The sequence below is a fragment of the Lichenostomus cassidix genome, chromosome 3 (genome assembly GCF_008360975.1).
Source record: "Lichenostomus cassidix isolate B80296 chromosome 3, HeHo_3.0, whole genome shotgun sequence".
Taxonomy (NCBI): domain Eukaryota; kingdom Metazoa; phylum Chordata; class Aves; order Passeriformes; family Meliphagidae; genus Lichenostomus; species Lichenostomus cassidix.
In genome coordinates, this window is record NC_139483.1 from 13,221,389 (window position 1) to 13,242,946 (window position 21,558).

Consider the following 21,558-nt stretch of genomic DNA (forward strand, 5'->3'; position numbering starts at 1 on the left):
ACAACACAGAGCTTCCAATCATGTCAGCAGATCTCAGCATACTTAAATTATATGCTAATGAACACATGTCAGCAGAAATGTAAATAATTGACTTACTGAATTCTATCAGTATGATTCATATTCTGGAGTAGTTTACTCAAAAAATGGTCTCAGTAAAAAGTGGTAAAAATAAAGAATTCATAAACTCTTCCTTATGCTACTGAAATCTAATATGTCTTAAAATGCATTTATCCAGTGGAATTGTCAATGTGTATCAGCTTGTCTCATCTTGAGTATATATCTTGGCTTAAGCAAATGATCAATATACATTAATTTAAAGACAGCTCTCTTTTTTTTTGTAGCTCATGGCAGGATTTAGGGAGGAAGGGGGTGGGGAGTGTACTGAGTCTGTAACTCAGTCTGAAGGGTTTTCTGGTTAATATCAGTATTCAGTCTGAAGTTTATGTACACTCTAAAATTGAGCATTGAAAAATGTAAACTCTTTTTTTGATTTTGTGATGTTTCCCTCACTTCCTTCCTTCTGGTGACTCCTTTTCCACGGCTTGCATGCATAATTTCTTTCTTAAACTTAACCCCAAAGTAGTTATTATTTTATTACTTTCTTTCTTATTACCCAGAAATCATATTTCAGATCAAATACATCTTAGGTGCAGGTTTAAATTGATGATTTCTGTCAAATCCATGCTGAAAATCAGACCAAATTCAATTGACCTGCACTGTAATTATGAAAAATAATTATTTGATTTCTGGGGTGTGCAGCTTCAAATTCTAATGGTGGAGACTTTGATTTTCTTATTATAATGCCACTTGCTCATTTACATTTCTTGAGGTTAAATAAACCTACCAAACAAGAACAAACAAGCAAAACCCAACCAAACAAAACAAAAAATCCACCAAAAAACCAAAAAACAACCCTAACCAAACAACAAAACACAGCTTCTCAAAATCCTCAATTGGGATTGAATATCCAGCAGTTGTATTATTTATACTACAATTTTCATTTCAGACTTTCTTCTTAAGTGATGTTTCAGTGATTCATATGAGGCAGTAAATCCTGTAATAATCATGCCTGTGGGACTCTGCTGAAAGCAAAGTTTATTCTTACATCCAAAGCCAACAGATCTATAAAGGAAAGAAATAAATGCATAGCAATTGTTTACATTTGAAGATTTGCACTTTCATTGCTTCACAAAAAACGTGGCTCACAAGTGCCATTAAGAGTGTTTAGGGCATATTTTAATTCTTTAAAACTGTTGATGGACATCAGCAAGAATGTAGAGTAATTGCAGGAACCAAAACCTTCCCAGTGATCAGGATAGCATATTATTTTTAAGCAGAATTATAAATAATCAAATTAATCCATCTGATGACTTGTGTGTGATCAAGATGGGTGAAATTTATGTACCACCCTGTCACTGTTGAAAACTAATCATAATACCTATTAATTCTAAAGCACTGAAGTATTACCAGGAATACCGAGTAAAATAAGCAGGCTTATGGATTGGCAAACTGAATTATTAGCTGCAATCTGAAACAGAATCAAAGTTTTTCTATTACTCTAATACATGCAATAATAGTTTATGGTAGGAGAAGCACTAAAAACACCAGCAATGCTTTTGTGTGTCTTGATGATGTTAAGATCTGGTTATTAAAATTATTAGAGAGATGTCTCTGCCTTGGGTTAGGGCTTTGGCTTCCCTAACCCGATCCCCAGCACCCTGTACAATTTAATCTATTCCTCCCAAGCCACCTGTTCTCATTTCCACCTTCCGAAAACTTCCTTTTTCCCTCTGAGTTTGCTCAGCAGCTCCTTATCCTCCATCCATGGAGGCCTGCTGGCTTTTTTGCCTGATTTCCTCCATGTCGGGATGCATTGCTTCTGAGCTCAGAGAAAGTGATCCTTGAGCATCACCCAATGTCCTTGGGCCCCTCTGCCCTCCAGGGCTCTTTACCGTCGGCCTCTACTGAGCAGTGCCTTGAAGAGGCCAAAGTCAGCTCTCCTGAAGCCCAGGGCTGTCAGTTTGCTGTGCTCTCCTGGCTGGCCTGAGCATCTCAACCCCCACTGCCTTGTGGTTGCATTAAGCACGTTGGTGTGTTTTATCCACAAAGAATAAAATTTACTTTACTACTCCAGGATGCTTTTTGGTTTCTTTTCTCTAGCCCAAATCAAACATACTGAAAATCGCATGAATATGATTACTTTTCACTAGCTTAACTTCAGAATTTTTATATAACTGAATGAATATACCTTTTATAGAAAAGATTTGCTTTTCTGAGACTTTCTTGTTGCCATTGACAGCATATTTCCCTAGCTATCAAGTATAAAGGAAGAGGTTCTTCTGTTAATGAATAAGTAGCTCAAATAAACTGTGGGTTTTTTTTTTTTCTTTGAGTTTGGTGTCTTGCAACCTTTTGCTCCTACCCTTCAAATCCAATGCAGTGTGGTTCCCCCCGATAGTAGAATGCTGTGACATTTCTCAAGGAGCTTTGCTAATTTCCTTGACTTTCATATTAGCTGGATCAGCAAGTACTAGATTTATTTCTCATTCTTTGCTCTCTTCCAGACTCTCAGTCACAGTGAGCATCTACTTTAAAATACTGACTTTGCCTTTGCTTGTCTGGGACTGTGGTGAAGGGGGGAGGGAAATGTAAGGAATGAGAACATATTTTTAAATCATCCAGGCCCCATTCACTAGTAGTTCTGCCAATCCACTCAGATTTTGAGAGATACAAGGAAGAGGGGAAAGATGGTGCCTTTTAATTTCCTTTTGCTAAAGGAACTTTTGACCTATTATTCTTATTTTCACCTAGAATCCCATTCTGTTGCCTCTAAGACTTAGTCTGAGTGCCTGCTTACCTAAAAGGCAGATCATCTCAGAAGGAGCTCCGGAGACCATATCGAGTTAAGTTAACTTTTAAGGGTTAAGTAAAGAAAGATATTCATAAAATGTCCTCCACTGGTCCATTTTTCTTGCTAGGTGTGCAGCAGTGCTACCAACAGCTGTGTCCTGTCATGTGAGCTTAGTTTCCTCCCAGTACTCCTGAATTGTACATCCTGAATACCTGGGAAGGACCAGAGTTGCTGCTTCATATGTGCCCTGTCTTGGCCATGGGCTGCATGCTGCAGTCACAGTCCTCATCACAGCTACTCTGTTGTGCTTTAGCACACGAGATGTATTTAGAATTAATACCTTGCTCTGCTTTTTCACCATTTCTTAATAAGCAGATGTTTCTCACAGGCACAAAAAACAACTAAATAGGCCACGTCAGGTAAGCAGGGAGATCAGAATAGTTGTAGTAGCTGTAATTGCAATCTTCATATTTACCTGATCAGGACTGGGATGAGGTTTAGAAATATGATTTAGTTTCTTATACATAGTCTTAGGAAAAAGTAAATTGCTGAGATAATGAATATGATTGGAGAGGCTCATTAACTCATACCTAAGGGAAATGTTTGTCTGTTCTGCTCTAAACAGTACTGCCAACTCTGCAGAAAAAAAGAATTAGGAAAAAAAAACACAAACCAAAACTAAATAAAAACCAGCCATGAAGCAGCTGTAAAGGTCATTGCTCACAGTGTTTCTTGTAACACAGTAGGGATAGGTTTAATAACTGTTTTCTGAGACTTAAGTATTCTTTAATTTTTTTCTTAAACTGTTTGCCGTATGCAATGATAACCGTGCAAAGGTTTTTTTTTTTTTTTTTGCTAATCCACTATTCATCCTTTGGAAATCACCATTACATAGTGAAATCAGGGAGGAAACTTACTCTTCCTGTCAACCTCCAATTGTGTAGGGCAGTGTAAACCAGAATGTATCAGAATCTATTCACAGGTAGGTAGCATTTAAGGGCTGAGTCACTGAATTTTTGAACTGAAGTTAGAGTTTCAGCTTGAATACCAGAAATTATTTCTAGAGTATGTAATTAGAGTTTAACTATAATCAGTACCTCACTGTAAGTAGTGCTTTGTTGATATCCATTGCATATATTGTTGCAGGTTCTTTTTCTTTGACATGTACGCTTATATATATTACTGCCCACGTCTTTTTAACCTTTTAAGAAAAGCCAAGATATCTTGAACTCTGAGAAAACTGCAAATCAACCAAGGAAACTGCAGATCACAGAAAGAATTTTCCTTAAAATGCAATATAAACCTATCCTCCCAAATATGCAAGCAGTTAACATTTGTTGAAATAGGAACGTATAAATCTGGCTGTGTCAAATCACCAGTGTGCTCCAATCCATTCAGATGTTTCTGCTTAGGAATGTGAAGACACATTACTTTCCATAGAACTAGAAATGGAAGCTAATGGAGCAGGCAAATACTTTATGTGGCCAGCACAGAAGGGGTTATTAAATTGCCCTGTACAGACACCATTCGGCCAAGTGCTACAATGGCTGTGGGGTTGCTTGTCATGTTTTTCTACTCATAGTCATTAGATGCCATAATTGCACTAAGACTTCAGAGGACTTCTCACAGGGAGTATTTTATGGGGTTTCATTTCTCAGGGAGGTAAAAATTTCACTTCTTTAAGAAGCTGTTGACATGTATTCAAATTCATACTTAAGCTCTCTTCAGGGTAATCCTTCATGACCTCGAGAAGAAAAATTTCCTGCTTCGATCTATCACTTTGCTATAATTCACAGTCACCATAGTGTAGTGGTGATCTACAGTTCCCCTTATCATTCACCTTCCTCAGCCTTCTGTGCTTGCAAATCTTCCACTTGAAACACACTGTTGCAGCTATGCTGGCAGAGATTTATCTGTCTTTTTCTGAGAGCTGAAAGCAATCAAGACATAGTAGATTTTTATTTTTTAATAGAAAAAGACCTCTAGGCTTCTTCACTAATGACTTGAAAATATAAATGTCTCTGTCCAGCAGAAAGCAGCACTGTTCACATGTTGATCTTGCTGTTGGAGGCTGCAGCTGAGTTAACTTGTGTGGGTGCTCAAGTGGGCGCTGCCTGAACATGGGTTTAGAGTGTTTGGTCCTAAATTAGCCTGTGCATCAACAGATGGGAGCAAGCAACAATAGCAGGGAGAAACACTCTGAGGACAAGTACTACTGATATTTACAGCATCTCTAATGTTTTTAAAGAATAAAAGATCTGTGGCCTGTTAACCATCCTTCCTGATACCTGGGATGCTCTCTGGAAAGTCTCTCTTGGTTTGGCAGGTCATTCACAGGTGTCCTTGTTTGACACAGCTGATTAATCAACTCAAACATCAGAATGTTTATGCTTAAATGCCTGAGGTCAAACCTATAGCGAGTGTTCCATGTGAGTGCCAAGTTCTGCTTCAAGGAGCTGAGAAGCAACAACAAATTTTTAGAGTTAGCAAAGCATAATCGTCTTATCAGTTTTAAACAGATGGAAGTTTGGGAGAAAAAGTATCTTGTTTCAGCATGCCTATTTCTAACTTTCTTGGAAGTTCACTTTTACACCTGTGTGATTATTCAACTGACACAGAAAACATTTCTGATGATACATAAAAGGGAAAACTGACCACATCCTTATTCTTTAAATGTGCTTACAAAGATGCAAAAATGCTATGCAAACCCTTGGTTTATCTTGTTAGCTCTCTTCTGATAGTAGGGAGACTGTGGTATCCAGCACTTCTAGAATCCATATGTCTCAAGTCTCACATGGGAGTTGGACCTCCTGAGACCTTTTCCCCAAAGAACTTTTACTAACGATCCAAATTCTTTGCATATTCATTCTGTCCATGTGGCTGAAGTTAACCCATTGAACCACCAAAAGAAGAGAAAAAATAAAGCTTCCACAGGGGTCTCTTGCTAAAAGAGAAGCCCAAATTTTAGGCAGTACCCAAGTAAGAGAATGATCTTTTTCTGACCTGCCTTTGTTTGCTTAAAACTCACATTTTAGTATGCATGCTGTGTAAAGTGTGAATTTCTTCTTCTTATGCACAACTCCTACCACAGTGGAAGCATTTTTGGTAATCAGTGTTATCTTCTGGAATCTGTTTCAGGCTAACAGTGGAGATGGTGAATCATGTTCATTTTGTATATATATGTATGCTAAATTCGTTGTGGTAAATGTGATTCTTCAGTGTATTGTCACCACTAATACACTTTCAGTGTAAAGTCCAGAAGGTATCAGTGTTGCATGACACGACTGGTACATTATAATAATTTGGTGACCTATATAATCTTTTGATTTATATTTTGTTTGCTTTTGTACCCACATAAAATGGTAGGGAGTCACTTCTGTGAAGACCTACATGAAGTTTTTTTTTCCAAGGGATTTTACTTAGAAATAAAATTAAAATTGGTTGACATAAGTATAGTATGTGACTATATGTACTGAATTTGTTTTCCGGCTTATTCAAATTGCAAGAGTTGCATACCTCATTGTTTTAAAAAAAAACACAACCAAAAAAGGATCTTTGCAGTTGGTTGCAGTTGGTTACAATTTCTCTGTTCAGACACTTCATAAAAAGAGAACTCTATTTCAGGTTCAATTTTGTTTATTTAATTTTTAGACTTAAATGGAAAAGATATTTCTGATTTCCTGAAGGTCTATATACATCTTCTCCCCCTCTCATTGTAACATGCACACATTCCAAGATAAGTGTCAGAGGCATTGATTTTCCCTCTAGGAGCACATCACTTCCTTCTTAATGATTGCCTGCCTGGCAGCTGATGAGAGTATTTTCCTTCTGCACTTACAGAAAAAAAGTCTTACCCAAAACCCATTGAAAGTGATGAGAGTCTTTAAAAAGACTGTGTCTTTGGGCCCAAACCAAAGACTCAGATTTGCCTCCCAGGTTGCAATTTATCAATGCAACCCCAGCCTTAATGCTTTGAAACATGTATGAGGGAGTGAAGCTTTTTGTTGTTGTTGCACAATGAGGATGTTTCTGAAAATAGCTCTCAACTGCATTCCTCCTGCACCTATGAGATTGGTAAGGTGATTTTGACTGGGGTTTTTCATATTTTGATCATGCAGTGTTGTGCATAAATGTTTTTTGTGTCATCCCCTTCCTGACTGAGTTGCAACTAAAAGAGTGAAGTGTGTCTATGATTCTATGGCTGTACAAATAGAATACCTCTGGTTCACTGATAGCTGTTTGCCAGCAGCTATGTGACATGCAGATAAATGAGTAGAAAAGCAGTAACAAAATCTTTTAAATGTCTTGAAAATCATGCATTTTATTGTCTTTCCAGGGACGATATCTGTGAACACGTTACGTACTCCATATACTGCACCAGGGGAAAGTGAAATCCTCGACTTGGATGATGATTTATATCTTGGAGGCTTACCAGAAAACAAAGCAGGCCTGGTCTTCCCAACAGAGGTGTGGACAGCACTCCTCAATTATGGATACGTCGGCTGCATTAGAGATTTATTTATTGATGGTCAAAGCAAAGATATTCGACAGATGGCTGAAATTCAAAGCACAGCTGGAGTAAAACCCTCATGCTCCAGAGAAACTGCAAAACCTTGCCTTAGCAACCCCTGTAAAAACAATGGTGTGTGCAGGGATGGGTGGAACAGATATGTGTGTGATTGCTCTGGCACAGGGTACCTCGGCAGATCGTGTGAAAGAGGTAGGTTCTGTGAGATGGCTGCACTTCTGTTTTTATTTAAATTAAAAAAAAAAGGCACAACTGTAAAATTAATAAAATCCAGCACAATGATTAAAAATGGTAAACTATCATTAACTGTCCTGAGGCAAAAAAGAGCATTCTTGATTTTGCTTGATGTGAGATGGAGCCCTGCTCTAGACTTTAAGCAGTAACTCAAGAGCAAAGATCTTAAGGGAGACTCTAAGGTGCATGAAGAAGTATGAGGTGGCTATGACAGAGAGTCAGTACTGCTGAATGTCTCCTAGAAAATGCCTCCTTTTGTGTCTCATCATTCATTGCTGAGTACTGAAAAGCTTTGTGAAAGCAATTTTGAATATTATTGCATTGCTAAATGGTCACGTTCCAGTTCCAAACTGAGGTCTTATTTTCTGCCTATTTATGTCAATATCAGTGTATAATTAAATGTACTTTTGAATTCCACAGTGTTGCTTAAATCTGTGGCCAGAACTTCACCCAGAAGAATCAGTAGAATTTAATATTTTTTACTTGCCTCTTTTTGAAAAGATCCTAGTACCCAAGGAAACCATCTGTAGTTATCTGAGGATTCAAAATATCTGAGGATTCCTCTTACCTAGAACAGCTAACTGTGAAGTTGACAAAATCTTTTTATTTAATTGAAAAGGTAGATAGTGAAGAGGAAGGCAAATGTTGAGGTTAGTTAATAGGTAGAAAACCCAATAATTAATTTAAATTGCAGAGTGTGCTAATAAAATATTTTAACGTAATTCAGAAAACAAATTTTAAAAAGTGTAGTTAATATTTTAGGTATTTATTGTTTTTTTACTGGATTAGAAAATGTTTCAGGATGGTGCCAGGAGTTGTGTTGTTTCATTTCACATTTGACACCCTATTTCCTTCAGCTTGTCTTCAGCCTGAAATGTAAACCTAAAGTTTATTGACTGAAAATGTAAGTTCTTTTCACCTAGTTTGATTAATTTTTCCAGTTAGTGAGATGAAATGAAAATTTATTCTGTAAAAATAATCCCCCCAACGAATGTTTTAAGTTGCATGCTAATAGATATGTGCATTTATGTAGTATGGACACCACCATACTATCAGCATTTGCAATTAGATTCTCAGATTCTTCTTCGAGGTTTTTCTGTCCTTTTTTTTTTTGACTGTTTTATGCGTTTGGCTCACGGCCAGCTGTTCTGAGCTCTCCAGACTGCTGTTGCTGGTGGAGTGGAGCTGGCAGAGGGATAACGGAGCTGCATCCCCTCGGTTAAACATGGCTGGTGTACCACCCTGTGGCCAAACTCTCCTATTGCAAACGGGCTCAAGCACAAACCGGATTTGCTTTTTTTTTCCCACTGAAAAGCCAGGGAACATGTGCCTTAGAGACATAAACACATGCAGATCTGCAAAGAACTCAAAGCAGGCTTCGTCACTGCAATTTCCCATACATATATTGGACAGGTGGTGATGTTTTATAAAGAAACCTTTGCATTTTTTTCTTATTTCCTGTGCCTTATTTTCAAGCATGGTCCAGCTTAAGGGTTCATTTTCCCAGTGCATTCCCCTAGTGGGAATAGTGGTTCTGGAATGGTGGTGTTGGCTCCTCTGCAATAACATTTGGTTCTTGTCCAACAGAAATGTGTGGCACTTCAGCAGTAGGAGATCGTTTCCTGCTCTTGGGTTTCCCTCTCCAGAGGGAGCTGCACTGAAAGGAGATGTCTTCTCAGTAATATTCATATCCCAAATAGTCATGCATTAATAAGATTATAGCTTTTGGGATTCTGAAAGCATCGTGTTGGCATCCTACCACACAAAGTTATAATAACAACTACCCGTGTGCAGGAACTGATAAACTTTTGTATTTGGTGATAGAAGCAAAACATTTATAATTTTCAAACTAATTTAAATAAAAGGGGAACGTGGTCGTTTCAGCAAACAATGCAGTTTCACAAAGAAAAGAAAGCTTTAGAATAAAATACTGATGATTAAACAACTGGAATATTTGACATTAAGTATCTTCAGTGAGCAAAAGTGTGCAGCTACTTTTTATTGCAGTTTCATTTTTTTATTTTTCATATTTTTCCCCTGAAATAGAAGTGCAAACATCCATACATGGATGTTTTCTTTACGATACATAACCCAAAATTATTTCAGTTTATTAGTTAAAAAAACCCTGGAACACCACTGTGGTCTATTTTAATTTGTGTATACCTAAAGTTATATATATACATAGATATTTTTACCCACATCAACTTTATCCTGTTGCAAGTCATTCTTGATTTTATTCTTGATTTTCAGTAAGGTTAAACATCAGCATAATCTGTAGATTGGCTTTAGTAGATTATGAAAATTCTAGCAGATGGGTGGACAGATGTCACAGCAATATAATTTGGCTTCCTCTCTTACTTTTTGGATCACAGTGAGTGACTGCCCCTTGGCAAAGCCTTTTGCAGGTGTATTCTTTTGACTGGTTGGCCAGGAACAATAGTAAAATCATCAAACAGTGATAAGAAAAAGTAAGCATGCAAACAAAGGTTTATTAAGGTGACATTTCTGAGGAGAAGATATGTTTAAATTAGGGTGTGTGGAGATGTCCATGCTGTGCACACACAGACCCCTGGAAACGCACATACACATTAAAGAAATACAACTTTCATTCCTTGTGTTATATCTGGATGCCTTAAGATTTTCAATTGAGAAAAATAGAGGTGGTATGAGGATAGATATCATGAAGAATCAGGTGTTCAAAATATTAAGCTAATTCCATCAGTGTCTTAAATTGACTGATGGGTCCTGTGTGTTAAAGTTGTAACAAATGCAGTGTGGCTTAGGAACTCAGGCCTGAAATAATGCCAGTGTAGGAATTGGGAGAAATAATTTCAACTTTTATTCACATGCAGAGAATTGTTTTTATTAGATTAGAATCTCCAAGGCTGCAGCTTTGGGCCCAGGTGGACTGAATTAGATGCCATGGAGAAAACAAAAAATGCCTGGGAAGAGAACAAAAAGTTCAAATTTCCCTCAGCAGCAGCCAGTGTATTTGAATACTCACACAATTTCCAGGAGTAAAATCATATCTATCAGGGAGCATTTTCAGGGCACAATACTGTTGCTCTAAATAAATCCTGGTAAATAAAACAGGATCAGGGAGCAAACCTGGATAGTTGATCACTGATGATCCAAATTGCTCATATACATCTTGGCATGACTCTGGAATGTATAGTCTGTCATTTCTGGGCAAAGTTTGTGTGGGATTGTAGTGACAGCAGACACAGAGGGTGATTTCATGCTTTAAAAATGGCTCTGTGGGTTGAAATGTAGTCCTCATATTATTTCAGACACTTTGAAAGTGAAAAAGCGGGAAAAAAAATAATGATTCTGTGTTTGGGATTTCACAGGAACTCCAAAGGGTCCAGAGGAAACAAGATCCTGTTTTATTTATTAAAATATGTTCAATAGTCACTCATGCTCACCAAGCATCTTGTTTTCAAAGTAACACAAACTTGGCTGCAGAACTTATGAGAAAGAACACTGAAATTCAAATGCCTACTCCATATTTTCACTTTAATTTAAATAAGCTGTGAATTGAAGAATAGCATCTATTCAGGAAATTCTGCTTCATACTCCAAAAATAGCCAGTTCAGCATTTCTGAATGTAGGAGCAGATGTAGGAAAGTTTCCAGAAGAGTTGGTGCCTCAGTCTCTTGAGCAATTTAGGTAATTCCAGCTCAAGTGGAAATGAAGGTCCTGAATCTCCTCTCATGTCAGAATTGGTCTGTGCATCCTTGTGTTCAGGCACTGAGATGATTGAGGTGATGTGTGTGCGCAGATATATAGGAAAGAGGACTATCTAGCCATGAAGATTTTAATAAGAAGGAAATTGAAGAAAAAAATGGCAAGGGGAACCAAACCCTTCAGTGGGGTTGTTTTGGGATTTGGTTCATTTGTGTTGGCTGGTTTTTTACCACAGGAACAGCAAAAAAAAATGTTTTAATGGTTAGGTTTATAAAACTGTCAAAGAACGAATGTATAAAACATTTTTAATATAAATCTCTGTATTATAAAATACCATTTATTTCTTCTTAATAACTCTACTGCATGCAATAATTTGATGCCACAAAAAAAAAATAATCAGTGATTATTTTATAAGGACTTTCTGCTGTTTTTCTTTTCAATGCTGTGATTCCAACAGTGAGGTGGTAGTAAAACTTTCATGCTTTACCTTGGAGTCTCAGATTCTTTAAATGATTATCACATCCTGAGCTGAACTTATAGACTATTAATTTTTGATCTAATAATCAAGAGAAAGCTGAACAAGAGAAAAAAGACATTCTGCCAACTCTTATGTGAGAACATTTAGCAGTGTAGATTTCATGTAAAGATGAGAGCACTCCTTGGAATTAGTTTGTCCAAAGCAAAAACAAACAAAAAAAAAAACCACGGGGGGTGTGCAAAAATTAATACATATTTTTAGCCAAATTGTTTCTTCCAGGTTTCTGTAACTGGAGCCTCTTGTCATTCAGGTCACCTTGTTACTAACCAGGCCTTGTAAATTAGCAACCCATTCCTCCCAGTTTTGTGCTTGGTTCTGTTTTGTTTGTTGTTTTGGGGGTTTTGGGGGGCTGTTTTGTATGTTTGTTGTTTTTCACTTGCTTTTGGATTTTTTGTTTTTGTTTCTGATTTGGTTTTGTTTGGGGTTGTTTTGTTGGCAGTTTGGGGGGTTTTTTGCTGTTGGGGTTTTTTTTGTTTGTTTGTTTTGGTTTGTTTGTTTGTTTTTTCTTTTTCTTTCCCCTGTGATACTTTTGTGCTTAGAAAGGCAGTGCCTTGGAAAGGACATATTGACACATTGAAAGGAGCTAGCTGACATGAGGGGGCTTCCTCATTGCCCAGAGCTTTGAAGTCATTTGATCTTCTGTTCAGTATCTTTGGTCTGCTCTTGGAACATCTGTTCCCAAAATACTGGCGCAGTATGGCTTAGGAGGATTAAGTATCTAATCACATCAGGTCTGCTCACCATGGTGTTACTCACAGACCATCTCCAATTGAATTAAGTCTCCAATTAAGTTCCTCTTCTCCTTTTCCTGCAATTTTCAAAAAAAAAAAAGAAAAAACAAACCTTGAATAATTACAGGAAGGTTGGCAAACAGTACCAGTGCTGATTCTGACAGCTCTCCTTTGCATTATCCTGAGATAATTTGTTAGCAACAGACCTCTAGTGTTGCTGAATGTTGGTTTTGCTCAGTATGTGAAAATCCTGAATACTATTAATGTGGTGGATCTTTACAGACAACACAAAATACCTTGTATTTTCTCTTATATTAGCATGTAACATTAGGGGTTTTTTTGCTGGATTGCTAAATCATGTTTACCTTGATGAAGATCTTGGGAGATTTTTATGCACAGACTAAACAGCTAGACATAGGAAGGAATTGTAAAGCCCTATTCAAGACTTCCCCCTAAAAACTAATAAACAAGGAAACCCACAGGAAACCCAACCCCCAAACTAACAAATAAAAACCCCAAACAATCAAAAAGCAAATTACCTTCCACTGATAACTCTTTAACTTGAAATGTCTTTTCATATTGTTTCAAGTTAAGTATTTCACCTGCTTCAAAGAAAATTTTTAAGTTTAGAATATGCTGAAAACAGGATTACCTGCATAGTTAGAAATCATCAAACCTGTAAATACATTCTTCTAACTTGTTGCATCGAAGGACTTTCACATCAGTCTCAGTAACCACCTTTTTTACAACATCAGACCATTTTCTTAAGCCTGAAGACACCTGGGATAGTGAAAAATATCCCTGCCCACAGCAGGGGGGTTAGAACTGGGTGATTTTTAAGGTTCCTTCTAACCCAAGCCATTTTGTGGTTGTATTTGTGAAAATATCATCTATCACTTTTTCCTCTCATGGAATTAATAGAATATTTTGTCCTTCCATGGATCATATAGGCTGCAAGTCTTGAAGAGCTTATCTGTCTTTAATAGTATACAAGATATGCTACGGAAACAGTTTTGGCAAACTGAGTTGTGATGCTTACTAAACATAGTATCAGTAGGATTAGTCCTTGAAAATATTGCTTCATGTTGGGACCACAAAGAACCTTTGTTTTAGATAAGTGTTTCCATTACACTGAAGCAAATTGAAGCATAGAGCAGCTTCCCAGAGGTGTTCTCTGCCCACGAGGTTTGATTGTCCTGCCAAAAAGGACTTACTAATGTGTTTCAGAAATGCTTTTAATTTGCTTTCTAGGAACTGTAGTGCCTCCCTCTGAGCAGAAATACTGTCTCTGCTACCTTTCTCGTTACCAGCCTGCAAGCTGGGAAAAGAAGGCTTGTGACTGGTTGCTCTGGGGTCTAACAGACTCTGACTGCTCTGTGCCAGAGCTTCTTGCCAGGAGGGTTTCCTGGAATGTCTGAAAGTGACAGTTCTTTGCTCATCTTGGGGCCTTTAAGATGTTACCCTCAATATGCCAAATCTAGTCTCAATCGTCTCGCTGAGGCTGTCATAGAGTTCATATAAGCATTTTTGAGTCCATACCATGGGGTTTGTTGTCATGAGGAAACCTGTTTCCCATCCAAACCATGCTGGGGTCAGGTATACCCATTTCAGGAGGATTTTTGCTCGCTGGATGATCATTGTAACCCAAAGTTGTAGCAATGCCAGTAGGTTTTTACATGAAGCGTCCTAAGGTGGTTATCTAGGGGAATGACAATCAGACATGGCCTTTTGTTAGGATGCAAGTTTTACCTGAGTATATTTTCCTGGTTTGACCTATTTTGAGTAGTGCAGGCCTAGTCTTTCAAGTGTTGCCTTACAGGTGATTTTATGAATCTCACTGAAGATACATGTATTGACTGGTTATGTTCTTAAAGAACAATTTCGTTTCTTTGAAAAGCACCAAGATATACCACTCAAAACCAAAGCAAATCCAAACAAAACCTAACAAAAATCCCAAACCCATCTTTTCCTATGTTTCCCAGTAATAATAATGAAATGCAATATGTGATTTTTCTGTGTCATGCTGAATGAATGTACGTTTACCACCTTACCTTTAAGGAGTATCAGTATACCGAGCATAATTCTTTATTCACTGATTTTTCTCCTTTCTGTTTTCAGAGGCAACAATTTTAAGCTATGATGGAAGTATGTTTATGAAAATACAGCTTCCTGTTGTGATGCACACAGAGGCAGAAGATGTTTCTCTAAGGTTCAGGTCTCAGCGAGCTTATGGCATTTTAATGGCAACAACTTCCAGGGAATCTGCAGATACCCTTCGGTTAGAGCTGGATGCAGGACGAGTTAAGCTAACGGTCAACCTAGGTAACAACCTCTTCCTCCAAGAAATTAACATTTTCTTTACATTTTTCTTTTTGCTTGCAAACATTTACGAAACAGCCTGTTTTAACATTAAAAGTAAACTGAAATGATATATAAACACACGTCAGTGCAACATTTGCATATGTACATACACAAACACATGGCCATTGTTACAATTTATTTTGTTTCCTTTTGCATTTTTGTATTCTTTATTTAGTCTTAACATTACCCATCACAATATTTTTGTACTGTTGTGTATTCTAAAAAAAGAAGACGAGTTCATCAGTGGTATTTTTTGGCTAAATATTCCTTGACTGTGGAAGATTGGTCTCCCTCCACAATTTCTTCAGAATAGCAATTCCACAATTGAAATGTGCAAGCAGAAACAACATATATGTAGGTCAGCTCAGTTTTACCTCCACCAATTAATGTACAACATGGAAATATGTCAAAGGTATATATATATATAACACTGAGAATGTTGCAGTTATATACTGCCACTGATGGATTTCTTGGTCTCCTTTTTTTAGGTGTCAAATCTATATTAAATCCATCTCCTCTTTTTTAAACAATTCCGTAGTGGTATTTTTGTAGTATCGAACGATAACACAACCCTTCAATGCCCAAAGACTGCGGCCCTCAGCAAACAGCCTTGTGAACACAGGAGGCACAAGCCCTTTTACAGAAAAAAAAAAAAAATTGGTTTCTTCACTTAAAATATGATGGACAAAATGTCAGGTTATGTTTTTTTCTAGTTAAAAAAACAAGAAAGAAAGAAATAAAAGTGCTTCTGCCACGCTTATGAGTAAGCCCAAGTCAGGACCTGAAAGAGAACAGGAGTAAGCTCAGGAAAATGCACATTCCATGCAGCTATTCCCCTTCAGGGGGGACTCTATTTTTAAAGGGAATGAAGTATTGTATTGCTTTAGTCGCAGATTTCTAGAAAGCACGGGTGGGGAGTGGGAGTTTAGAAAACACCCAGCCAACCCTCCACTTCATCAAAGAGCTGCTCACCAAAACGCTGGCCTGGTGAGGAGGAGGAGGGAGGAGGAAGAGCACAGGGTGTCCCGGGTGACTCTTCCCTGCTGGTCCCCTGCAGAGGGGCTTTCTGTAAAGGGGCTGTGCAGGTGCTGCTCCTCGGCTGTTTGCCACCACTTTTCTGATGCGGTTGACGACACATGACAAACTCAGCTATATGGAAACAAAATCTAGGTCTGATGGTATATATGTTCCTCAAAGGTGTAAGCCAGGAGTAGCAGTGCAAACCAAGTAGCATGGTGTAGGGTTTGGGTTTGGTATTTTTCAGTAATGAATAAATGCAGGTATCCCAGCAGAGGATTGTGCATAGATCAGGTTATTCACTTTACATACAAAGCACCACCCTCTGCCTATTATTATAGTTCATGAAGATCAATAAAAAGTAAATAAATCCATGCCCTAGCAATGTTTTTCCTTCCTTCAACACCCCTATTTTTTTTTCCTCCTATTTTTTTTTTAGTCAGGTGAGAAAATAATCTTAAAATAGAAAGTATTCTCTTCATTCTCTAATGAGTGTTTAAAAAGATGTGATTTTCTTTTCTCTATGTTAATATAACTTTAAAGTAGTCACTGTCCATTCCTAAAATCTAGACATTAAGGATATGTAAACCCACGAACTCTTATTTCTGGGTGTGGGTGATGAGCTCTGAATGCCAATCCTTAGCTTTGGAAGATGAGCCTTTGAGGTTATACTATCCACAAGTTGTCCAAGGTGTCTGACTGTGGCCTGGCCTGCTCTACGACCCATTGTGACGGAGCACTTTCTAATTGCACTGAGAGAAATTACCTGTTCTTTCACACATGGGGAGAAGGTTGCAGCCTGCCTCAGTTAAGCATCTTTGACTTTTAATCCTGATTTTTTCACTTAGATTTGTCACCATGTAGCTTTGTTTGAAATTGGCCATTTTTTTTACCCTATTTGTCGTTTCTATTGATAAAGACTTATCGCAGTATATCTGGGTTATAACAGTATGTAAAGACTGATGATATGGAGTGGCCATATTTGCATGTGTCTGTCCCCGGAAGGGTGGACTGTGATTTTATTGGATGTCTGCAGCTATTACCTTGAAGGATAAATTTTCATTTTTCATCTATTCTTCCCCATCTAGACTGTATCAGGATTAACTGTAATTCCAGTAAGTGCCTATTCAAACTTTTTAAAATGTTATTCCACCATTATAAAATATGCAAACTAGAATGACAAAGATTGTGGACAGCTTGCAAGCACTTGATAATTTATTCGTGAAATGTGATGATTAATTATCATTGTGTAAAAAGTCATCATATACTTTGGCATGTGTTTTTTTGTCCTTTCTATAGGACATAACTTTAACTAGAATATTAAAAAGGAAATATTCTACAAGTTGTAAACAAGCCTGGAGGAAATGGTACCTGTAGTATTCTATTATTCTAGATAGGCTATTTTATTTACAGTAGCCATAGAACTTTTGAACCAGCATTTCTGGTAGGCTGTCACACATTTTTTCCCCATGTCCTCCTAGTTTTCCTGACATTTTACCTTCAACTTGTGGTGAGATTGTTGGAACACAATTTTTTTGTACTACAAAAATTTCTATTTTAAAATCCTACTAGACAATTAACTGTATTTACTAGCTGGTTATTTCACAAATGGTTTTGCTAAATCTTTGATTTATGGAAAAGTGACACATTCCAATAAGGACATTATTAAGTCTGAGAATAACCGTATTTCTATGATGATTTTTTACACTCTAATTATGTAAAAAAACGTTTGAATTGAACAATTTTTCTCTGTGATATGCATGTTTATGAAACAGAGGGAAACATTTGCCAGATGAATGGACTAAATTTTAACTTCTCTGATATTATTTGGATTAAGAGGCTATATTCTGAAAGGAGAAAAAGGACTGTGATTTTATTTTGAGTCTATGGAATTCCTGAATGGTGTCAACAAAATTATTGATAGTAAGTATGGTAGATTTGAGTTTTGAGTTGTTTCTTTGTTTCCCTTCCTAACAGGTTTTGCAGGCCAGAGGACTGGCTTTATGCAAATAGAAAAAAGCTAAGCAACAAACTGCACAGGTTTAAGTTGTTAATAGTTAAAAGACATTAATATAATATTCCTTAATAGTTTTATAACCCATGAAGAAAAACAAGGATCTGAAGTTATTCTTAATGTGTCATTTGCTAATATATTTTTCAATTAATAATTTTACAAGACAAAAATAGAATATTTGTATTAAAAACCAGAGATTGCTTGGGGCAAGTGTTCAATTAAACTGTGCTTAAATTCAGAGAGACTTTTCCATATGATAAAGGAAATGCTTGTAGTTACCAAATCATAAAATTATCTTCTCATATTAAAGAAAAATAATAAAGAAGTAAAAAATGTCACTTATAAACACAAATATTTCCTATTTCCACTTGTTAAAAAATATAAAGTCGTGAAAAATCTCAGAAGCATTTCTTGGTCTGCCACAGGACGCTATTCTTTTCTACTAAAGAAATCTCAATTAGAAAAAAACTTCCAAGTGTAAGACAAGCAGCTTTTTGAGCAGAACTGTAATGAGATTGCCTGCTGCTGGTAAATTCCTTTTTTTCCTAGGAAAAGCAATATTGCTTTTTTCTTAACTTCCTTAATAAAATCAGAAAATCCCTCTGAAAACAGAGTTACTAACATAAAGAAACCCCCAGGAATTAAGCCACAACATAACAGGTGTTTTCATTTTTTTTAATCTCTTTTGGACTAAATGATGTGTCATAAAAATAACTTTAAACAGTTTCTAAGTTTCATTTTTAAGCAAGTTTTGGATGAAAAGAGAATCTGCAGACACAAAGTTATAAGCCTCCAATTAGAGGATTGGAAAGAGGAGAAATGCATCTGCTGGATTGGATTAGCAGTCATAAACTCTTCTTGGTCTCATACAGAAGCAACATAACCTCTCTATAAAATATCCTTGATATAAAATGCTCATAAGTTATTTTTCTTTACAGTTGGCTCATAGTGTGTTTGTTATTAGCAATGAACTTGGGTGATTAGTTCCACCTCCCTGTGGTGCTTTGTGTGTACTGAGCAGGGCTCTGTGGGCTCTCAGTACGGTAAGTACTGCAATGCTTTCTTATCTGCACTGGAGTTTCTCACCAACCAGATGTTTCATGAGCAATTTCTGATTTTTTTAATTTTTCGATTATGGAGAATTATTGCTCTAAGCAGTCCTTAAAAAATGCTTATTAGACGACATAATGGGGTTTAGTGGAACACAATTTGTTTCAAAGCGACAGCATCCAGACTTGGAATATTGATTTGCTGAACACTGTGGAAGTTGAGTGCCTCTCTTTTTTTGTTTTTGAGAGCTGGATCTGTATCATTCCTGATTTTGTGTTGATAGAAGTAAATCTGGTTTTCATGTTTGAAAAATTTCTTTTCCATTTCCTGTTCTGCTACTTTGAAATTAGTCCTGTTAATATAAGCTCAGTGTTGGGACTGAAAGTCATTTGTTATAACTAGACTAGTAACAGAGTCACGGTCAGGATGAAGGTATCTGGTTTACATTTGGAGAAATAGCTTAAACTAAACATAAACAATCTTGAGAGAAGATAAAGGAAAATGTGAATCTAAGCACCTTCTCCTGCTGTGAATTACAAACCTAGGGAATAAAATACTGCACCTCTTCCTCCTCTCATTTTCTCCTGAAGCCTATTGTCTGCTCACTGCAGATCAAATGAACACGTGTTGGCTGACAGACCTAAGATTTTGGAAGCAACTTTTCCTGCACATGGTCATGCCTTCACCTTTAGCTGATGTCCTGTCTTGCAGAAGAGGTGGCATTTTGTGGTCTTCCTTGTTTGAAGGACAGAATTTGTTAAATTTTTTAATGTTAATCAGATATCAGGTCACTCCTGAGCTTGTGTCTCATTAACAATATCATGGAGGCTGTTCTTGCTAATTTTATGGAACTGTGTGGCATGCTACATATTTAATGCTAGATTAGAAGATTGGTATGCACATAAAAGCATACATCACCAGAAATTCTGCCTCGTGTCAGTCAGAAAATAATATTCCTGAAATGCTGGGTTTGTACATCCTTAAATAACTTCCTTGCGTTCTTCAGAGCTGCAAGTTTACAAAATGAAATTGTGTGTCAGGCAGTGAATTAAAGGGTCCTTTTAAATTGCAAGTGCTTGTAGGTAAATATTGGGGCTGACACCAGGAGAAAGGGAAGAGCTTCTTTTATGAACAGAAATAGCTGCTATGGTTTCAGAATTAGTGTTCATATGATGAGGAACTAATTTCAAGAAAAAGACTGCAGTGAACTCTGTTGGTTCAAGTAATATGAATGTAACAGCATTTTTTGGCATTTATCGTTCTGTAAAAACTAAGTTGATAACTGTAGAGTTCTTCTACATTATATACAGAACTGAAAAACTAGTCCTTAAAAATTGCATAAGAATAAATTAAAAAAAACCCAACAGAAAAAGCCCTCCCATCAAAACAAACAAACAAAAACAAAGAACAACACAAAATATTTCTCCCTTTCAAAGGAGGAAGTAATTGTTACTCTTTAATTGCAAACTATAAAGCATAAATTATAAATAGCAGTGGATTCTGTTGAACTGAATGGGATTTTTCCCTCATATTTCTTAGACACAGGACTTCATCCCAATAAAATTCCCATTGCAGTTCAATAACAGCTTCTGAATGACTTGTGAACAAATACAGATGGGCTATATTTTCAGATTTTTCACTGCTGTAACCTTAAGAGCTACTACCTTGACTTAATTTAAATTCCATTTTTTTCCAGTTTTAAAGCTTCCAAAACATTAGCATCTGAAAAAAGTCCAACTACCTGTAAGATTTTCTTACCAGGTAGCTGTAAAGACTGCTGGTTTTAATATTCCATATGCTCTTATCACAGATGTCTGCAGTCTTACATGTTATTTCATCTTTTGGGTTGTGAGGGGTTTTATTATTATTATGATTGATATTAATATTGATATCACTTCTGAAAATAAATTTTCTATCTTTTTATTTGAGTCAGCAGAGTAGGATTGCAGTTTTTTTATTAATTGATCCGTTATACCACTAATAATGTTAATTGGTAAATACCTGGCACTCATTTCCCAAGCTGATACTTTTTTTCAATATGAAAATATACAGGATATGTTTTTGGATGGTGCTGTGAGAGATTGTGACACAGGGCAGGAGAGATTTAGGTTAGTTTTCTAGTACACAGCTTTGCTACTGTAGGCAATAATTCATAGAGCAATGGCACTGAAGGCACTGAATTCAGTTAAACTCAAATGCAGGACTGTCAGAAGAAATGATTATGAATTGCAGGATGTTAGGGAGCAGGGAGTGCCAGGGTAGTAAATGTGTATACAATTCCCCAGGGAATGTGTGAACCTGCTTTACAAGCTGGGTGTCCAACTTTATAAATTAGGAAGAGTTTCCTCGGCTTTGAGGGCTTTCTATTTGTTCTTCCAGTGAAGTGCCCCCTCAGTGGATGTATTTACATCCTCATTCATATTTCTATCTAGTTATTCACCCATTCTCTATGTCATTTATTGTTCCTCTCATTTTATTTTCTTATTCCATTTCAATGCTCTGTTCTTCTCTAAAACCCTCAATCTTTTTTTCCTTATTTGTATGCTC

At 36.9% G+C, this 21,558-nt stretch overlaps 1 protein-coding gene across 13 annotated transcripts in view; it reads left to right on the forward strand.

Moving 5' to 3' along the window:
- NRXN1 (neurexin 1) overlaps nucleotides 1-21,558 on the forward strand; it is a 670,457-nt gene that overhangs the window by 273,724 nt on the left and 375,175 nt on the right. For 12 of the 13 annotated variants that reach the window (XM_085054558.1, XM_085054559.1, XM_085054568.1 and 9 more), the window contains 3 exons: nucleotides 7,188-7,571; nucleotides 14,688-14,891; nucleotides 17,036-17,062. In XM_085054558.1, coding sequence (XP_084910684.1) covers nucleotides 7,188-7,571; nucleotides 14,688-14,891; nucleotides 17,036-17,062 — 615 coding nt within the window. The remainder of the gene's footprint in view (nucleotides 1-7,187; nucleotides 7,572-14,687; nucleotides 14,892-17,035; nucleotides 17,063-21,558) is intronic. The other variant, XM_085054564.1, reaches the window with a different exon arrangement.